Consider the following 22,117-nt stretch of genomic DNA (forward strand, 5'->3'; position numbering starts at 1 on the left):
ATTCTTTGATAACTGCATGCAGAGACTGCTGAGATTACAAGTTTATTCCAGTTTGCAAAGACGTTTGTATTGTTCATGTTCAGCTCAACGACTCTACACAGGGGGGTCATAATAACTGTGTACTGACAGTAAATGTAATACTATGACTGCAGTGTTGATCTTTACCATCTCCCTCTGATCTCTGGTAAATGATGAAGTATTCCTCTTATTTTAAACCTGACATTAAATCTGCATATGATTTCTTATCATTTCTCCAAACACATTAACCTCTAAAAAGAAGTTCTCCAAAAATAAATCTGTCAGCATCATGCTTCATGAAAACAACTGGCGTGACCACCAGTAAGGTGAAGATTCAAGGGTGGGGTTTTTTTTTTGTCTCTTCTTTTTTTATTTTGCAAGCTGAAACCAGAGGTCACTGGAGGAGACTGTGCTCGTCTGAACCTAAGTTGAGTGATAAAACTGTCAGCGGCACAGCAAAGAGATATGAATGTTGTCATCTTAAATTGTTCTTATAACCTTGAAAGACACTGAAGAGCAAAGAGAAGAAAGGAGAGGAGCAGGGCGTCACATCGGCATCTTCTCCCTGAAGCAAAAGAGACGTTAAAGGGGCGTCTGTTGAGAATGTTAATCATGTATTGATCTGTGTAATCTGTGTCCCTGAGTACCTATACATGAGCACAACGGACAGCATTTTGCCACACTCCAGGAGAAACACTGGCCCAATTTTATTCTTAATAAGGTGCACAAGCTTTGCAGGACCCTTGTGTCCCCTTTATTGACCTACTACTGCATGTTATTCTCTTTAAGAGACCATATAGGATACACAATTAGTAAGATTTTATGTGCCTGCCAGAGCCCTTTCATTTGATTGAGTGGGTATGGGATCAATAGGTCCTTCGATTGCACATAAGAGCCCTTTTACTGACAAATCGCACTCACAATTGATTTCCTGTTTATAGATTCATTCCTATTATTAATTTCTACACATATACAGTTCATGTTTTATTAAACGTTGCATGGGATCACTTTTTCCTTCCTTTAGCTTCTGGAATCCCATTCCAGCTTATGTAATGTTAGGAATCATTAAATGTCTTTAGAAATGTTTTACCTTTGTGTTGCATCATTTGTAAATGATGTACAGAGGATTCTAAATTAACGGTTGTGTCGCAAGGTCTAAGAGAGGCTGAAGCTATGGCATTTAAATGCATTTATTGCACTATCATAGACATCAGTGTTTCTCTTACATCCACAGGAAAGTGAAAGTTTTTAGTGCAGTTTTACTATTGGAAGATCACTGGCACCAGAATTCGGTAAGGCTGTTGGTGCACAAAAGATGATGGGGGGGGGCAAACTAACAATCCTAAACAGCAACAGTGACATCATCACATCACAAATGCATTTTTTTATTTAGATATTGTAACTGTCCATACATTCTCACCCAGCTACTCTTCGGTTAGGGTCAGGCATGAAAAACTACTTATTTGACTTGGGAAATCATAATGTAAGGCATAATATGCATTATGTGTTAAAAACTTAGCTTAAAGTGGTGTTAAGGCAGCAAGGTGACATGGTGGATAGCACTGTTGGCTCACAGCAAGAAGGTCCAGGGTTCAGATCCACTCGGATCCAGTCTCTGTGTGGCCTTTCCAGCGTCCTCTCAGATCCAGATGTATTGATATTGCAATAACACATGTGCACAGATAGAACAGTGAACGTCTGTGCTTTATAAATGATTGATTGGTTAAAGCGTTTCAGACTGCTTCATTAAAAATAGCTGACAACAGGCACGGATATGTTACTTTTTGTCTAAAATGATGATTTCTCTTTGGAGGATTGGTTTGTTTTTCGCAAGTAACTTATAAGCGAGGACTGATGCAAGTGTGTGCGTGTGTTTGTGAGGGAGAGAGAGAGAGAGAGTCATAAGCCGTGGCTGCACGTTGCACTCTGCAGCACTTGCGCACTTCTTCCACCTCTCCGCATACTGAAATCCTCTCTGCGCCGACTTTCCATCACAGCCAGCCTGGAAGTCCGCCGGTGGTCGAAGGGCCGTCGTTGTGAGGTGTCCACCGAGACAACTGAGAACGGCATCGTGCACCACCACCACCCCGTCCCTTTCCCCACCCTCCCCTTAACCCTCCTCCTCTCCTCTGGCCGTTGTTGCGCTTCTGCTGCTGCAGAGTCCAAGTTCAGGTGAGCCCGGTCTCCGGTACAACAAGTACCTCCTCTCTCCGGTACCCTAACCGGGGGATGCTCGCCTCCTCCCGTTAAACGCCATGCTATAAATGGGCCGCACAGGATGTGAAGCCTCACCAGAAGAAGCAGGAGGATGGCTAAACCAGGCTTGTCTGCGGCGGTGCTGCTGCTCCTGCTGGGCTTCCTCTCAGCGTCCTCCGTTAATGCCGGTGAGTTTTACCACAGGTTGATGAGCGATCGTTGCGAGTAAATGTGAGTTGATGCAGCGGGCCGATTAAACACATGTCGTTGTGCTTTTATTTTAGTATTATTTGGCAGCAGCTGACTGATGTCATGCATTTGGTGTGCATTTCATCCCTTTTTGGGAAGCCACCTGACGTGACACACTGCATGTGCGTGCATCAGCTATAGGTGGACACGGTGAGCTTTAGTGATGCCAAAAAAATGGCTGACACAAGTTGGTCTCACACTGCATCAGAGTGACAGTTTAATCCCAGTTTGTATAAATGTTTCTAGAAAAGTGTCATTCAAAAAAAACCCAGTCTTTGTGGCACCGTGTGATTGGCTCAGTAAGTTCTCAGATGACTGTTAAATTCAAGTAAAGACTAAACGAGCATTAGAGCTTTACATTTTAGTTGACTAACTGACCAATCAGTGGTCATTTTCTCAGATGTGAGTATTTGCCACTTTCTCTTGTGTCAGACAAAACAAGATATTAGTGAGCATCATTTTGGCTCCTGGAATATTTCAGTTGGCATTTTTTCACCATTTTCTGAAAATTCTTCATTGTTTGGGGAGATAATCTCTAGTAGCTGCTTTAAAAATGTGCAGGTTCATCCATCCAGTGTCCTGAAGGGATGTGAAATGTGATTGAGTTACTTCCATGTAAAGCCTCTACGTACAGCAGGTCCAATCCTCCTATATGTTCATGCGTGTGTGGGGTTGGGGGACTATCTCATCTATCTTGTACGATATCGCATGTTTCTAACCTGCGGCAACATATGTTCATCTCATGCGTAAGATCTTGGTTACACTGCATCCTGATGATAAGCTGATAGATGACAGTCGCGTGAAAAGCCCAAATCTTGGCAATAAACTCATGTGGGATTTATCTCGGCCTCTAGAGATTTGATATTTTGGCTTCCCGAGGCTGGGAATGGATGTAGTTTTAAGAGGGAATTTTTGTTAATCTGCAGCAAACGCTTTAAGAATGGACGGGAATCCCTCTCTGCCATTGCATTGTTTCTGTGTCTGTGTGAGAACAGGAAGATAAACAGCGAGAAAACGGCCAGTCAAACAGGGAGTCATAGCGATGGATCATGCCCGTACAGTACTTGGGAACACATCACACATTTACTCTGCATCAGCAAACACACACATACACACACTTTCACATGCAGCCTTTGGGAGCCACTCAACTGAGTTTGTCGCCTACCAAAAATGAATTTCACCAACATGATGTAACACACTGTACTGTGATGATTGTGTTATCAGCAAGCAGAAAGGGAGGGAAGAAAATAAAGTACATTCTTGTTTTTCCTGTAACAACACTTTTTAACTCCAAGAACAAGTCTCAAGATTGTGTGCTCAATATTTGCAGCGGTTTAATGCAACAGTGTCACATGACTGACGGCGTTTCTCCTGGTAACAATATTTTCAAAGAAAAAGCTTGAAAGGAGCTTGTCCAGTCAGAGCTAAAAAATGGTGCAAATAAAATCAAAAATTGTTTTTCCTGTGCAATTGTGCAACAATGGGCTGACTTCAGCGGGAGGACAGATGGTAGAGCGGCCAGGAGTTATAATAATAATAATAATAATGGATTGGATTTATACAGCGCTTTTCAAGGCACCCAAAGCACTTTACAATGCCACTATTCATTCACTCTCACATTCACACACTGGTGGAGGCAGCTACAGTTGTAGCCACAGCTGCCCTGGGGCAGACTGACAGAAGCGAGGCTGCCATATCGCGCCATCGGCCCCTCTGGCCAACACCAGTAGGCAAGTAGGGTAAAGTGTCTTGCGCAAGGACACAATGACCAGGACAGAGAGGCCAGGGATCAAACCGACGACCTTCCAGTTACAGATGCGATTCCCAACCCCTGAGCCACGGTCGCTCAGGGGTTGGGAATGACCATTAATTTCCTTTTTTAATGGCACGAAATGACAAAAATAGATAGTGAAGTACAAACTGTGCACAGGCCAGAAACAGCTATCCACTGCTGCTGACCATAGACTGTATATAAAAGACAGACATAGCAGTGGCGGCATCACCCATTGATTCCTTGCTCTCTGTTTTTTAAAGTCTTCTGGCTGCCATCGTGTTAGTTTTATTAGAGCCAGAAGTGAAGATATATGAACAAACACTGGTGTTCAGTTCACCGGTTCACCTTTTGAAATGTGTTTGGCTGCAGCAGTAAGACACAGGTTTCACTCAAGTGGTCTCCAGTTCTGGTTTTCACCTCATCTTTTCCACGTTTTACTACCACTCAGCAAGCAGTTGATGAATATTTGCAGACAAATCCTTCATGCAAGTTACAGACAGCCACCACAGTCTGCAAGCAACCAAAGCGATTACAAGGATTTTTTTTGTAAACCCATGGCATGAAGCTCCTGGTGCACAGCTTTTATGCTGATGTTAATATCAGAGGTTTGTAGCTCTGCAATTACAGAGTCAGCAGAGTGTTGGGTCGAGTTGCTGTGGTTCTTAAATATATATGTGCAATAATACTGTGTGCAGTTTATTGTTGAGTATCTTGAACTGGAAGAAATTTCAAAAACGGACTTGTTGGTATCATCCTATTACAGCGAGCTCTTTAGAATAACTTGTGCTAAAGAGGTAGACTGCATGAATGGGTGCTTGACCTTATTCAGCTATGGCCATGGGACTGAAAACACCTGAATTCAGAGATAAAGAGGTGTGGCCAAATATTGGGTATATGCAAATTAGTGCCAACTACCAGACTAATAAGAAGCACAAAATTCTTGAATGGTTTTTACTCCTCATAAACATCCACTAAAATGTCTCCAAAAGACTCAGCAGAAACACAGTGGACAGTTCAGTGACTCCAGTTATAGTTTGCAGGTGTCATTTAATCTATCAAAGATTTTGATTAACTGGAATTTCCGCGTATTCAACAGAATATTTATGTGACAAAATAGATAAATGTCCCTCTCAGTGACAGTTTCATGTGTGTGTGCACATGGGCGTTATCATCCTTGTGTGTACGATGTCAAGGTCTGATTCTGATGTTGCTTTACAAGTCAGGCTCATGGGAAATACAACTCTGTCTGTAATCGTAGAAGACCATGAGTTGGTCTTAACTCTCACATAACCATACACACTTTACTCTCTGCTACCTTCGCAGCTAAGAAATGAAAAATGTTAAGAAAGACTGTAATTTAGTCCGTCAAAGTTAATTTTCTGATTGATAAATGCATCGTGTTTTTGTTTTTTGTTTTTCCTCAAGAGTCATGGTTTAATGAGATATGTGGAGGAGAAAGAAGAGAGGAAAAGTTAAAGATGCGAAAGTGTGCGTGAAAGAAGAACAGAGAGAGAATGGAAAAAGTGTTTTTTCAAGGGAAACACCAGGAGACATGTATGTGCTTTATTAGGGCCGGTATTAATGAAAGGAGAGGGATTAATTTGTAGGAGGTGAAGAGAAGATCTTAAGGAAGGAGAGAGCGAGAGCACAGCGAGAGAGAGAGTGAGAGGGGGGACGATTTGTTCAAGTTGTAGCGTTTATAGTTATAAAGTGTAAAGAATATTTATGGCCTGTCTCTTTTTATTTCTTTCCTCTGGCCGTGCATGTGCGTCAGACACCCTGCTGTCAGCACCGCTCAATGTGACCATCAGAGAACTCGAGGTTAACTCTGCTGTGGTTACGTGGGAAATCTTGGAGGGAGACCCTGTCATCGGATTTGCCATCACCCAACAGGTACCGCTACATGTGTTGTAAAGCCCAGCAGGACTGATATAAATATCAATATTTGGTGATTTAGAGATGCGATTTACCGGCCGATATATTATTTTTTAACTTTCAGCATACGTAACATAAGTAGTTTTCGCTAACGTTTGTTATGTGTAGTTTCTTATAAGCCACTGATAAGGTAATATGACGATGCAGTTTAAAAATAATCTCATTTCATTGTCACAAGCCATGGATTGCGCATTTACATTCTGCCCAGCTATGCTCGCATCAGCTGGTTTGTGTTTGCGTGACAGAGTTACAGAGTGCCCTCTGGTGGACAAACTATGCAACACATATATTTGCAAATGCCTAATAACGCCCTACATATTGCCGATGCTGATATATTGTTATATAGTATATACAGGGAGTGCAGAATTATTAGGCAAATGAGTATTTTGTCCACATCATCCTCTTCATGCATGTTGTCTTACTCCAAGCTGTATAGGCTCGAAAGCCTACTACCAATTAAGCATATTAGGTGATGTGCATCTCTGTAATGAGAAGGGGTGTGGTCTAATGACATCAACACCCTATATCAGGTGTGCATAATTATTAGGCAATGTCCTTTCCTTTGGCAAAATGGGTCAAAAGAAGGACTTGACAGGCTCAGAAAAGTCAAAAATAGTGAGATATCTTGCAGAGGGATGCAGCAGTCTCAAAATTGCAAAGCTTCTGAAGCGTGATCATCGAACAATCAAGCGTTTCATTCAAAATAGTCAACAGGGTCGCAAGAAGCGTGTGGAAAAACCAAGGCGCAAAATAACTGCCCATGAACTGAGAAAAGTCAAGTGTGCAGCTGCCAAGATGCCACTTGCCACCAGTTTGGCCATATTTCAGAGCTGCAACATCACTGGAGTGCCCAAAAGCACAAGGTGTGCAATACTCAGAGACATGGCCAAGGTAAGAAAGGCTGAAAGACGACCACCACTGAACAAGACACACAAGCTGAAACATCAAGACTGGGCCAAGAAATATCTCAAGACTGGTTTTTCTAAGGTTTTATGGACTGATGAAATGAGAGTGAGTCTTGATGGGCCAGATGGATGGGCCCGTGGCTGGATGGTAAAGGGCAGAGAGCTCCAGTCCGACTCAGACGCCAGCAAGGTGGAGGTGGAGTACTGGTTTGGGCTGGTATCATCAAAGATGAGCTTGTGGGGCCTTTTCGGGTTGAGGATGGAGTCAAGCTCAACTCCCAGTCCTACTGCCAGTTTCTGGAAGACACCTTCTTCAAGCAGTGGTACAGGAAGAAGTCTGCATCCTTCAAGAAAAACATGATTTTCATGCAGGACAATGCTCCATCACACGCGTCCAAGTACTCCACAGCGTGGCTGGCAAGAAAGGGTATAAAAGAAGAAAAACTAATGACATGGCCACCTTGTTCACCTGATCTGAACCCCATTGAGAACCTGTGGTCCATCATCAAATGTGAGATTTACAAGGAGGGAAAACAGTACACCTCTCTGAACAGTGTCTGGGAGGCTGTGGTTGCTGCTGCACGCAATGTTGATGGTGAACAGATCAAAACACTGACAGAATCCATGGATGGCAGGCTTTTGAGTGTCCTTGCAAAGAAAGGTGGCTATATTGGTCGCTGATTTGTTTTTGTTTTGTTTTTGAATGTCAGAAATGTATATTTGTGAATGTGGAGATGTTATATTGGTTTCACTGGTAAAAATAAATAATTGAAATGGGTATATATTTGTTTTTTGTTAAGTTGCCTAATAATTATGCACAGTAATAGTCACCTGCACACACAGATATCCCCCTAAAATAGCTAAAACTAAAAACAAACTAAAAACTACTTCCAAAAACATTCAGCTTTGATATTAATGAGTTTTTTGGGTTCATTGCGAACATGGTTGTTGTTCAATAATAAAATTATTCCTCAAAAATACAACTTGCCTAATAATTCTGCACTCCCTGTATGTTGTTCAGGCTCTAATGTGTTGTGTGAGTATGTTATGTGTGGAGAGCGAGTCAAAAATGATGACTTAATCAAACGGAGTACGACTTTTATATAGTGTAGCCCCATTCCTAGAATATCAGTACTCCTGGAATTCTGAGTACTGATTTGGTACTAATACTTTGACTTTGGGTATCTGCTAAATATGCCAGTGATGCACTTGGATCCTGCAGCAGGCCAATGATCTGAAACACACCAGCAACCTCGGAGTCCTCTACCTTTAAATCTGGTTTAAGTCTGACGTCATTAGCCGTGTACAGGTCCAAACTCCTATTCAGGTCCCAAAGTCAAATGAACACTGCGGCATCACTGAAAGTTAAAAACTGTCTAAATTTTTTTATCTTTAATAAAATGATCAGTGTGGCTGCTTTACCAGGTGCAACAATTAAGCTTAACATCCAGACATCCATGAAAACAGAATTTATGAAATTTAGCAGTTAGAAGTTAGCAGGGAGCTAGCTCGCTAGTTTCCACCTAAAAATAATGCATCACGCTCTGACTGAAGGAATTCTGAAGAAATTAAAACGTACAGCTCTGCTATCGCTTCCGACTTAAATGAAGACAGAAAACTAAACAGTAGTGACGTTTGTAGGGTTACATGAAGTTGTGCTACGTGGTGGCTAGCTGCACAGCTGTGGTTAGCATAATATAAACACATTAGCACAGTGAAGCTGGAGGATGAACGCTAACTTTTTTCCACTCGATAAAAGTTAATGTGAGGGTTCCCGAGGGTTAGGGACAAATGCAATCGCATGGCAGGATGCTGTAAACGGACCAAACTTCAGTCAGGAGAACAACTGAGATAATCCATCCACAATACGAGGTTAGTCATTCATATACTGCTGGATTGGCTGGGCTCTAGTTACATTGTAAGGTTTTAAAATGAATAGTGGTAGATCGAGAGAGGCCGACAGTGATCACTGACTTTTTTTAGGGGCTTGGTCAGATTGAATAGAACAAAATACAAAAGCATTAAAACATGTTAAAAACACAACAGCCTTAATAAACGCAGAGTAGTTTGGACCCGGAAGCAGGATTCATACGTCACTTAAAGACCAGGTAGCTTAAGAAAAACAAAATGAATACCTTGGAGTGTCAACGTCTTGACCTGAATCCGATTGAGAGGCTGTGACATGACCCTAAAAAGGCAGTTCATGCTAGAAAACCTTCCACTGTGGCTGCATTACAACAATTCTGCAAAGATGAATGAGCCAAAATTCCTCCACAGATGTAAAAGACTCAATGCCAGTTGTCACAAACGCTTGATTGCAGTTGTTGCTGCTAAGGGTGGCCCAACCAGCTATTAGGTTCAGGGGGCAATCACTTTTTCACACAGATCCATGTAGGTTTGACACAACTGAGGAAGCTCCTCAGTTGTGTCAAACAATTTGAAAACTGTTTCTGGCTTACTCAAAAACGACTGCTTAGGAAAAACAAAACACTATAGGCATCGTAGGCATGAATGAGCCCTGCAAACTGTTCTCCTGCTCCCAAATGGTGTATTGTTGCTACAGTACAGAACAGATTTGAGTAGATTAGACCGTTGTCATCTTGGGTTAAATTGGGCTGGAGCAATTCAGGACCGCATTCTGGTATGGAGTTAAATACAAAATAATGTCAAAAAAGTTCATTTTTCATGCAGCTGATGCCATGGGGACAGTTAAGTCACCACCTGGTTCCACCTGCCCACATAGTTTTCTCTTTTTTGTCACTGTCACTGCATCCATGCTGCAGATGTCAGTAAAGTTGAGTCTGTGGCGCTTCAGCTCTACTCAAGGGAAGTGAGAAAAAGCAGAGTAACTTTTTTTTAAAAATTTAAATGCAATGTGTCAAACAGTTCAACAAACAAACAAACCATTTCTGTGGTAGGTAACGACTGCTCAGCAGGTGACATTTGATGAACTGGAAATGTAAATTTTAATCACACATCAGATCTCTACATGTGATGCTTATTAGGTTATTTCATATTGTGAAATGGCTTTGACAACACATTAAATGATCATTTAAATGTTATTCAGAGGTCATATATCGCTGCTACTTTAACCTCCTAGGACCTGGCGTCCACATATGTGGACATCACATTTTAGGGTTGTCTAGACCAAAATAATACATTTTTCTCTACAAGGGCCTGATATCCACTTACGAGGACATTATACTGCCACTGTTCTATCAAAATATAAAGCGAATGTCCTCATATGTGGATCTCATTTTTCTCAGAAACGAAAATCAGGTAAAAAAAAAATCACGTAATTCTTTGTTTTTACATACCATCAGGTCCCAATCAGCCCAAATAGCAAAGAGAAATTAAAAATGCATGCCGTGGAAGAGTTCGGGTCTTAGGAGGTTAAGTCCAGGATAGCTGCAGAGATGTAAGAGAGTGAGAGAGAATAAAGATGGTGGTAAAAAAATAACCCCCACAAGGAAAAAGCTTTAAAAACCTTATTTGTGGGCAAAGTCTGCAAAACCTTAAATTATTTTTGACAGTTCTAGACATAGGATAGTCTAGACATGCAGTTTTTGACCACAAATGGAGTTCATTTAGCTAACGCTTGAAAATAACAGGACTTAATTTTAAAAGGAGTCATCAGTCTTCTGCTTTATGTTGTAGAACTGAACCCATAAAGAGCAGCATACCTCAGAACAAGCAGCCAGCTAACCACAGCCTGTTCACCAAACAAATCTACTAGAGATCACAGTCCAGTGATTATGTCACTTATTACTAAGCGAGTCATATCCCCACTTTTACTGTTACACCAGAACTTAGGGTTGCACCACCTGCCAAATCACATTTTAACCCCTGTTTGTCACCAATGTCCAATTATTGTATATTCGGATCCCTACTTTAGATATCAATATCAAATAAATACCCATGAATCTGTTTAAAATTATTTTTTAAAAGTATTTGTATTACGACAGGAAAAGTTGCCAGAAGATCATCACATTTGAGGTTTTCTTCACAGTTAAAAAGGTCCAGGGATAGTTGTCTGTACATCTATTGGCTAATGGCTAATTCCATATATAGTGTGAAATATGGCACCTTCAAACCACAGGTTTAACATAAATAAACACCAAAAAAAAAAGCATGTGAAATCCAAAGTCAGAAAATCATAGCTTAAAAAAAATATCAGAAACTTGTATTTGGCCGTATTGCCAAATACAAATCCAACCTTCCCAAATGCACATGTAGATACAACATATGAGGAGAAGCTGGCATGAAGGTGGGTTGCAAAGAAGCTTGCAGATGCACGGCCACTGTGGTCAAGCCAAAGCGACTAATGTGCCATATATGAGATTTTCCAGTTGGTTTAATATTAGAGGGTTCTCTAGGCCAGTTTCTAGTTTAGTTTCTGAGGCCACATTAAGAAACACTTTCAAATGTACTTTTTCAAATGCACCTCTTGTCTACATGAAGTTTTAATGGTTTAAGAAATCTGCTTCTTTAATTGCCTGGTAAACAAAAGTGCCCCCAAGGTGCCTTACTTTTAATCTAGCAGGAGCCAATTGACCTGAGTAAGCAGCCCTAGCTGGATAATAATGTACATTTCTAGCAGAGTGTACACTGCCAGAGAGGCTCTCTCTCTGTCTGTCTCTCTTTCTTTATGCTTAATTACATTGTAAAAAAAAACAAAAAAAACCCCAGAAGGCTTTATTTCAGCATTTTCCTTTCTATTAACCAAGAGAGACGTGTTTGCATTTGCACCACATCAGACCTAACCAGGAAAATTGGACTTTGCCACTAGAAATCTGAACTTGATAAAGCGTGCACCCTGGGAATATTCACTAACAAGAAGAAAGGAAGTATTGCTAAGCCTATTATTTTAAGTGGAAATATACGGAAATGTATGGAAATGTCACCCTTTTCATGCCAAAGAATTCACAAGTGGGTACTGGCATATCGGGGGAAAAAACAAATACAAAATGTACACTTCTGCCTTTCTGATCTTTGTGCTTCTGCAGAAGAAGGATGTACGCATGCTGAGGTTCATCCAGGAAGTGAACACCACCACACGCTCCTGTGCATTGTGGGATCTGGATGAGGACACCGAGTACATCGTCCACGTTCAGAGCATTAGCATGGGAGGAAGCAGCCCTCCAAGTCAGCCTGTGCTATTCAGAACGCCAAAAGAGTCCGAGAAGATGGCTTCCAAAAGCCCTGGTGAGAGAGAGAGTAATACTTTTTTAAAAATTTCAGAATCTAGATATTTTAAAGTCTAACCCTGGGTGAAAACTTTACCACTGCCTTGTCCCCAATTTTCTCTTTGCTTGCGTAAAGTTTCCCAAATTTTTCTCGTAGTTTCTCATTCGAATCTGTCCCTTTGAAGTGCTATTCTTCAGACGTTTCTCAGCCAGACATAACCTTCGTATGCGTGCTTTACTTCGACAGCACGCGCTACAAACACACTCGTACAAATCAATAATTTTAATTCTGTGCATGCTGGGCTCGCAAATCTATAAAAGCACGCTGAAAAAGCAATCGTGCATCAACATAAGGACACTCGAAGGGAGGAAACCAACATTCTGCTCGACTGTCCTTCCCCTGCTGACGAACATAGATCTAAATCTGCCCGTTCACAGGTAGGAGCACTTAAATAGCAGCTTTTAAACACAGACAATAACGTGGAGGGCTAATCTTCTCTTAATGTTTCATCGTCACAAAAATAGTCTCTTTTTTGACAGTTAAATCCAACAAAACACAGGAATTGCCATCTTTGCTAGAGTCCCTCCCACCTCCTATTCGATGCATTGTTCTCACTCTCAAGCACAGAGGCTGCTGTTATCAGAAGCGCCTTGCACTGCTTCCAATTTTATCATGTCCGACCCAGTTACTGTGCCAAAAGCAGCTGCTTCAGAGGGACACGGCGAATGCTAAATGCTCATCAGCAGCAAAGTGATAAGAGTGGAAACAGGAGACATTAGGGAGCGGTGGATTCCCTGGAAACATCACAGTGAGGGAGCTTGCTGAGGGTCTTGTGAGGCAGGAATGTGTTGATAAGTGGTCTAGAGTATAAAAAATCAAAGAGAAATCTATCTGAACTTATGTAAGCAGTAAAAAAGCAACATATTAGTACATTTTTCACTAGCGCAGACAAAGAGTCATTTTTAAGCCAGCTGATTGTTATATGACTGTTAACATTTAATTTCTTGCTGTTTAACGGCAGCAACAGGGGCAAACTTGAAATTCTTGGTGATTGATGACACAGTAGGTTCTTAATTTCAAGATATGCATGCGGGTAGACGTGGGCAGATTTATCAGCTCTGCGACCACCCATTTTCTGTGGGCGGATTTTGTCCCCTGTAGCTAGGCAGGTAATTAAGTTAAGCTGTGTGAGCTGGCCGCGTCCAGCTGACTATATAATGCTTCCAGCTGACTTCATTTTAAATCGAGACTCATGTAAAAAAGGGTCTCACATACTTTATGGACTTCATGAGCAACTGCATGTCCCTGAATAAACAAAAAGTTATTTTTATCACATGACGTTGCACTTAAATGATATGGAAATGATACTTTTGGCTATTTAACTCATTCACTGCCAGGGTTTTTGAGCATTTTTACTCATTTTTGAAGAGCCACAGAAAACTGTGTGTTATGATCATATAAACGCTGAACCTACCAAAATGAAGAACAGACTCTCTTCTTCCATCCAAAAAAAAGCTTGTTTCTACCATTTTCCATTCTTTAGTAATCAGCTGTAGAAGAGAGGTGGGTTCCACCAAAAATGCCTGTTTTGACCACAAAAAGGGAGAAAACGAGCTTTTTGTGAAAAATACATTTCAAGCAGTCTGATGTTCACTGACAAGCTGCCCGAGGTTGTATTCTAGCCCCTCCCATTGAAAAACGTAATTGACGTCTATAGACGTCAATTGCAGTCAACGTAAGTTTTTCAATTGACGTCTATAGACGTCAATGGCAGTGAATGAGTTAATTGTCATGGTTGGCTGTGTGGCAGGCAGGCAAGCAGGAGTGGTGGATCCAAAATGCAGGACTCAGACACAGAAGTACAACTTAAAGCGCAGCTTTATTGCTGGGAAAACCTCTTACTAAACTAAACTCACCAAAAGACAAACAAAAACGCTGGTGGACTAAAACACTGTAGCAGAAACACTGAACTGGAGCTGGAGACAAAACACTGGCAACACGGAGGCAAAACACACAGCTTGTTGAGGGTACGACGCAACACTGACTCAGAGAAACACAGGGACTAAATACACTGGGAAGTAACGAGGAGAATGAGACACAGAAGGAGAGCACAGCTGGGGGAAATTAGAACTGACGAGACAAGCAAAGCAGGACACATTCACATAAGACACGGACCTTCAAAGGAAAACAGGAAGGATCACACAGAGACGCGAACTTGACACAGTGGAGACAGCAACTAAGAAACACAGAGACATAAACCATAAGGCAGAGGACTCTAAGAACCGAGAGACAGAGGGGAACTCAAACATGCAGACACAGACTTACACAGAACAGAGGGGACACAGAGAAACGAGAAGGGCAAGGGATCGAAACTAGAAACCATAGAATAACTCACACCAAGTACAATAATACAAAAATCACAAAGAACTAAAACGCTGGGTCAGGAGACCCAGGACCCTGACATTAATAATATCCTGTATATAAAAGATGGACATCGTAACATCACCCATTGGTGTATGGACTCTTTCTTTTTTAGACTCAAGTCATTTTTGAATTCTTGGCCTTTTTTTGAGCTGCAAGTGACCAAAGTTTAAAGACAGGCTGTGCAGCCTTAGTTAGTTATTAGGTAACAATATCTAACGAGCAAAGTGTCCTGTGATTAGATATTCGCTAATTCTTGTTAACTACAGCTGGGCGATATAAGATTTTTTCATATCACGATATGTTTTTTTCATTTCAGGCGATAACTATATCTATCACGATATAAGCCAAATAACTATATTTGTAAGATTTAAATGTGCCGTTGCTCACAAGTAAAATGTGAAATAATCAGCAGCTTGTTTTTATTTAAATATTTATTTCCCATAATAAGTTCAACAGGGTAGATGTACTTAAGGAACATGAGACTTTTTCAGATAAATAAAGGCAAATATTGCAAACTACACAAAAGGCAGCCGCTAAAGCGTTTAAGTTTCAAAATAGAACAAACGAAACAGACTAAATTGTCAATTCCACTTAGAAACAAAATATTAATTCTAAAAATAAATCTTAGTTTGTTTTACAGAAGAACAGACAAAATTGACTAACTTTTGTCAATATCAAATAAACTGAGAACTAAAAGGAAATTCTCAATCTCCCCTTGTTGTATAGCTTAGCTTTTCAAACAGTTTTAACAGTTACTTTAGTCTGACAAAAGCCTAATGACGAATTAGCGCTTCCAGTCAGAGACCGAGGCTACGTCCACACGTACACGGGTATTTTTGAAAACGGAGATTTTCCGTTTTCGTTTTAAAAAATAATCCCGTCCACACATAAAGGCAGAAATGAAGGAAAACGCTGCTATGAACATGACAAAGTAGCAGGTGGCGCTAGATTCCTAACCGTGTAGAAATGTTGGCCAATCAGAAGTCTAGAAGCCTCGGTGGGAAAAAGTAAACAAAGCTGGGGCATAGAAGCAGAAAGAAAGAAAGTGTACTTTATTGGTCCCCGTGGGGAAAATCCCTCTCTGCATTTAACCCATTCACTCAGTGAAGCAGTGGGCAGCCACTGGGCGCCCGGGGAGCAGTGTGTAGGGACGGTACCTTGCTCAGGGGTACCTCAGGGTAGTTGTTCAGGGGAATCGAACCCCCGACCTTCCGATCATGGGGCCACCACTCTACCTACTGAGCTATCCCTGCCCTGAACCGAGTCGTATGTGTGGAGGGACAGTAACTGTGTGTATATGTAAGCATTTAAACACTGCAGAGAGTAGAATTAACAGTAACAGTATTGTAGAAATTCATTTCACCGAAACAATAACGTGGTGCACAGTGTGACGTCAAAAAATGCGCACAGCTTTGACGCTGCGTTTTCTCCGTTTTTCTAGTCCACACGTAAATGCAAAAACGGAGTTTTCAAAAATATCCACCCTGGCCGGAGTTTTTAAAAATCTTCGTTTTCAGTGACCAAAAACGGCGTTTACGTGTGGACGAAAGGTGCAAACGCATAGAAAACTCTGCGTTTTCAAAAATACCCGGGTACGTGTGGACGTAGCGCATGCACCAGTTTATTGTATTTCCAGACTTGCTTTCGGCACAATTTACAGTGCGCGCTACTCTGTTTTTTGTCAGACTTGAAATAGCCGAAATACCTTCACACTACGGAACTTCTATGGCTCTTCAGTTCGACAATCTCTCCGGCATTGGAACCATCATCTGTTTTCTCTTCGGTAACCTTCGGTCACACTCGGTTGATTTTTCTAGTCGGCACACTCATTTCCTCCATTACCCGGGCGGTACGGTGGCTGGCTGCTTCCCAAACAAATACACATGTGCGGCTTGGCACTTGTGCTGTACGTAACAAGTCATGTGACGTGACGCTGCGGCTGTGATTGGTTCGGCTCTGCGCTACTTAATTTGGATTGGCTGTTCTTTTTTTCTTTTCTTTAAGAGGACAAGAGCGGCGAGGTCTATCGCAATAGTTACATTTTTCTATCGAGAAAAAGTTATATCGTGATACATATCGTTATCGTTCTATCGCCCAGCTCTATTGTTAACATATGAATACATAAAAATAGAGAAAAAATGCAAAAATTTCAGTCACTAAAAGTGGTCCACAGACGTCTTGGATGATCTGTTAGTAAAGTTAACCAAGACATGTTATTAGTCATATTAAAAATACTTTGAATTCTCTTGAATTAGCTGACCTGTCACTCAAAGCACGCGTGGCCCTACTAATGCATAAATTTGAGCCTTAAGCCTAATAAAGTTTTATACCCTGTGCCGTTGCCTTGAAGAGAAAATTACCCAAAGAAACTGAAACAATGTTTTATACTTGGCTGATAAAATGCTTATTTTGGTTTTTAAGTTCAAGAGAAATTGGCTTGCTTTTAGAGTCTGCCACAAGTGGCCATCCAAGGAACTGCATTTTTTTGCACTGTGTTGGGCCTCGTTTTATTACTAAAGTCTGGCACTTAGCTTAAATAAGTACATAATTAAAAGAAAAGAAAAAAGATCTAAACTAAAATTTTCATAATCTAACTGATTTCACGCCGTTTTAGCATAAAGAGACACTCAAAGCTTGGCAAAACAATCTGATAATCAAAAGGTTAAGGTTGGTAAACCCTCTTTGGACAATTACTGTTTTGAATAGAGTTTTAATTGTTGGTCATAGTGACAAAGATTATGGACTAAATTTAGGGATTTCTCAGAATGGCTACGGCTAATGTCTTCAGCCTTGTTAAAAAATCGAGGTTACAAATCTTAATGGCGATGAACATTTTTGTTATGTTTCAGTGTACGTGAGGTCATGTGTGGCGATGTGTAGCACGAAAGTTTGTCTTGATGTTTAGGGGCTTTGACTTTGATGGAAGTTTCTTGTCTGCCTATAGTGTCCTGCATGTGTGTGTGTTGGTGGAAGCGTTCATTAGCTGCCCTGATTAAATCTCCCAGCCATTACTGCTCTGCTCCCCTTCTAAGCGGGTATTAATCAGCCTGACAGGATTTAGTATCTGTAGGTGCAAAGCAACACAACAGGAAGCCTGCTTGGGTTTCTCTCTGTTCTTCTTCTTCTCTCGTGGAAGTTTTGAATGCACTGACATTTTTTATGTAGCAAAATCTTTTAATTCAATTTAACTTTTCAATTTCAGTTCATTTCAGTGTTATTTATACAGCGTCGAATCACAACAACCACCACCTCAAGGTTCTTTATATTGTAAGGTAGAACCTAAAATGTAATTGTAATGTGTTCTTTTTATGTTGTTTATTACATTTTATAGGCTGCTGAAAAAGCCAAAGGTTTAGTAAATAAATCTTTTTCAGCAGTCTGATTACTGTCAGAACTGTTTTTACATTTAATTTATCTCTGAAATTGTGCTGAGCACCATGTTGCTCTGCAGCAGCAGATTGCTCTGTAACACAGCTGCACTCATTCATGCAGTCTGGAAGCTTCCCACTAAAACCAGTGCCTTCCCATTTAAACTGCAGCAGGTTTGGACTTTTGCCTCAAAATAGAATTTTGAAGTTTTGACTTGACAAAATGATCAATAATATTTTTTTTCTCTTAATGCAGCCAGAATATGTAGTTTCACATGAACGCTACATTCTGTATTTTCTTTGAATATTTTGATCCTACATACAACGGCATTAAGCTAATGCAGAAATTCCACAAACTGCATTTCCTTGAATGCTCAGTTGAGGCTAGCTCCCAAAACAGATTGATAGCTAAAGGCTCTCTTATTAAAATAACCTGCAGAAACAAACATGTTTACATACTGGTATAAAAACCAGTTTGGGTTTTCATAGCTCATTTGTTTAGGGCCTAAGAACTGCATTTTCATGGGCGTGGCCAAGCTAACTCAGGCTGCGAGGAGCATTCCTGCCTTTTGGAAAAATATGCAACTTCTTTTAACCATCTAAAAAATAATGTGGCTTTCTATTAGGGGTAGGGGGAGATATTGATACAGCACAGTATGGCGATAGTTTGTTTGGTGATATTGTATCACTACAGAAAACTAAATATCAGTATTTTATTAGGTAATTCAAATATTCTGGGAACACTATGAACAAGAAGGCTCATCTCATTCACCAGCATTCTGAGATAATGTTAGCTGAGCAAACTTGAATTAAATCTGCTCACCTGCAAAACCATCCAACACAGAATCCGAACGAGGTTGTAGGGACTGACTTCACTCATTGATGTTAAAATCAATCCATAACATTTATGTGAAGTGGGGGGGTTTTCACAGATTATTGGTTGATATTCTGTCTCTCTCCATTAGATTTAAACTTTTATAAAAATGTAGAGACTGTTTTTTTGTAATTGAGCAAACTTACAAATTCAGCAGTGGATCAAAATTAAAAAATGTTCCCACTCAGTCACAGACTGATATCTGACTGACTTATAACAGCATTTGGCAGGTTTTAGTAGAAGAAAAAACTGAAATGAAATAACTTTATCTTATTGGATAAAACAGAAACTGAAAAAGTTTGACTTCATTTACATAATTTGCAGCTGAAAAACATGATAAATTGCAATACTCAGCATATTGCAAAATTCTTAAATAATGTCATATTTTGAGTACTTTGATAATACTTTTTGTGTACTTAACTGTACTAACAGCCTTTCTAAGAAGTCAAAGTTCTAGTTGTGCTGAGTGAAGCTGTATTCATTTGTATGCTACATACCATTAATTAGCAGGTATTTCCTGTAGCCATTAATCTGAAGTAGAGAGCTTACGCCTGACTCTTCATGTCTCAAGGGGCTCGATGGCTGATGCTAATGTTACCAACACTTGCCAAGGGAGCAACCTCAAGGCTGCCGAGTGTTCAGCTCGTCTGTTGGCTGATATCTCCACACCTCTCCTCGTAGCTTTGGGTCTGCCCTCGCAACATAAACATATAATCTGCTCCTAGCAACTTATTAGAGTATAACCTTTCCTCTGCGCAACCCTAGGGACTTAGTTTGAGCTTAGAGGGATCACCATGGAAACAGCAGAGTTTTGAGCAAGCCAGAACACAGAAGTGTCAAAATCATCATCCCCGACTCCAAACGGCAAAACGGTGACCTGAAGAGACCACAAGTGGGGATGAAACGCACCCCTTCCTTAGAGGCCACAGCTGCACTTACCTGTCATAGTTTGAAATTTAAAAAAAAAATAGCGGACAGCTGTGAGCAAATCGAAGACTTCCCAGTAAATAACTAAATTGCAATAAAAGTGATGCTCGTCCTTAAACACGTTCAGATGGTAGCCTGTTTGATGAATTGCTGGTTCTGTCACGTTTTATCACTTCAAAGTGTAATAGAAATCAAACATATCAGTGTCTTGTATTGTCAGCAACGGCTGGTCCATTTGGTTTTATTGCACCGAGGTTTTCTTTGCTGTCAGCTCCATAAAGAGTACTGTACACCTTTAAGATCAGCCCCCTTCAACCAGTGTGTGGTCAGCACTTCCTTTGGGGATATGCACATCAACTTAGGATGCAAGCCCAGACAAAGTATTGACAGTGATGTCTTTATTCAGTTTTTTTTTCATGTTTTTTACCCTTTAGATAACAGACTGACCCAGGGGAAGCAGGCTGGGGAAGAAGGTGGAGGAAGGAAGGCTGCTTGACTAAGGGTATATGGGAGGTAGCATAAGGCCTTGTGTTGGCAGCAGGGAGGAAGCGGTTGTAGTCCAAACTGTGTTCAAACCTTTAACCCACTGATTGGTTTTAAGCTGCGGCTGCCAGAGTGCTGTCAGCAAGAGGAACACAGTGAGTGATGGGGTAGGGATCCTGCTTACTCTGTCTCTGCGGACCTCTGCTCTCACTTAGCTTTAATTACACTGACCAGAGTGGGGAATTTACACCAGTCAGCCTCTCTGCTCTCTTGTCACCCTGCTTGATTCTTTTATCTTTCCCTGCAGATTTTCAGAGTATGTGGGACGATGAATCGCAGCATCCTCACCGACGCTCTGTTGACTGTGCTCACGTTTCTGTGTTCTCTCTCCAGACGAGGTGACGATGGAGGAGGTCGGCGATGCTGCCCAGCTGAGGGCGGGAGAACTCATCATCATCGTAGTGGTGCTCGTCATGTGGGCAGGTAATATTTCTGTTCAGTGATGCACATTTGTCACCACGGACCTCGTAGGAATCCACTGTCTTTGGGCAAATGTTCCTGTTAAGAGAAACAGTGGCTGCGGTATCATCCCTCTGTAATGAGTGCCAGACGCCTGCAGGGCCTTCGAGATGATGTAAAGATAGCTAGTGTGAATTTGGGCGGCAACGCATCAAATCCAAGTCTCAGTTTGATAAACTCATCAACAGGAAACAACTGCAAAAAATAAGCTAAAGGCTTATCAGCAGACAAGCAGCTCTTATAGGAAAATGCGTATCGAAGATGTGTTTATGTAAAGCAACATACATACTTCCTTTATTATGTTATAAATGGTGCTGGTACATAGCAAGTCTCCTGTTATTATCAAACCTGACTGCTTCCTTAATATTCCCATGACATGGATAATGCACGTAAGATGGACGGTACTTATTTATGGTACCTTTCTATTCAGTAAGTGTTTCTTATTACAAGTCTCAATCATTTAAACACAAATTCACACACATTCAATTCAATTCAATTTTATTTATACAGCGCCAAATCACAACAACAGCCACCTCAAGGTGCTTTATATTGTACAGTAGACCCTACGATAATAGATACAGAGAAAAACCCAACAAGCATATGACCCCCTATGAGCAAGCACATTGGCGATAGTGGGAAAGAAAAACTTCCTTTTAGCAGGAAGAAACATCCGGCAAAACCAGGCTCAGGGAGGGGCGGGGCCATCTGCTGCAACCACTGGGGAGTAGTGATGGGATTTCCGGCTCTTTTTAGAGAATCGGCTCTTTCGGCTCTGCTCACTAAAAAGAGCCGACTCTTTTGGCTCCCAACCTGCTCTTCAGGTTGTTTTGTTGTTTTAATTAATTTATTATTAACGACAATATAAAATTATACACAAAAGGAATTACTAATGCAAAAAATGTGGTTTTATTTACACTCAACAAAAATATAAACGCAACACCTTTGTTACTGCTCCCATTCCCCATGGGATGGACGTAGAGACCTAAAATTCATTCCAGATACACAATATAACTATCCCTCCCAAACAGTGGTCACAAATCAGTCCAAATGTGTGGTAGTGGGCGCATCTGCTATATTGAGATAATCCATCCCACCTCACAGGTGTGCCACATCAGGATGCTGATCTGACATCATGAGTAGTGCACAGGTGTACCTCAGACTGCCCACAACAAAAGGCCACCCTGGAATGTGCAGTTTTTTGCGCTATTGGGGGTCTGGGGACCCAGAACCGGTCAGTATCTGGTGTGACCACCATTTG

The 22,117-nt window shown here is 41.1% G+C and overlaps 1 protein-coding gene across 1 annotated transcript in view; it reads left to right on the top strand.

The window, feature by feature from the left end:
* The first annotated feature begins 2,326 nt into the window (after nt 1–2,326).
* Nucleotides 2,327–22,117, top strand: part of fndc5b (fibronectin type III domain containing 5b) — a 29,615-nt gene continuing 9,824 nt past the window's right edge. Inside the window, exons 1-4 of the mRNA XM_085377314.1 lie at nt 2,327–2,402; nt 6,012–6,130; nt 12,084–12,282; nt 20,734–20,823. Coding sequence (XP_085233440.1) covers nt 2,327–2,402; nt 6,012–6,130; nt 12,084–12,282; nt 20,734–20,823 — 484 coding nt within the window. The remainder of the gene's footprint in view (nt 2,403–6,011; nt 6,131–12,083; nt 12,283–20,733; nt 20,824–22,117) is intronic.

Source organism: Diplotaxodon limnothrissa, linkage group LG18 (assembly GCF_057381915.1).
Source record: "Diplotaxodon limnothrissa isolate DT_005_m linkage group LG18, D_limnothrissa_male_GT1.1, whole genome shotgun sequence".
In the NCBI taxonomy this organism is placed as follows: Eukaryota; Metazoa; Chordata; class Actinopteri; order Cichliformes; family Cichlidae; genus Diplotaxodon; species Diplotaxodon limnothrissa.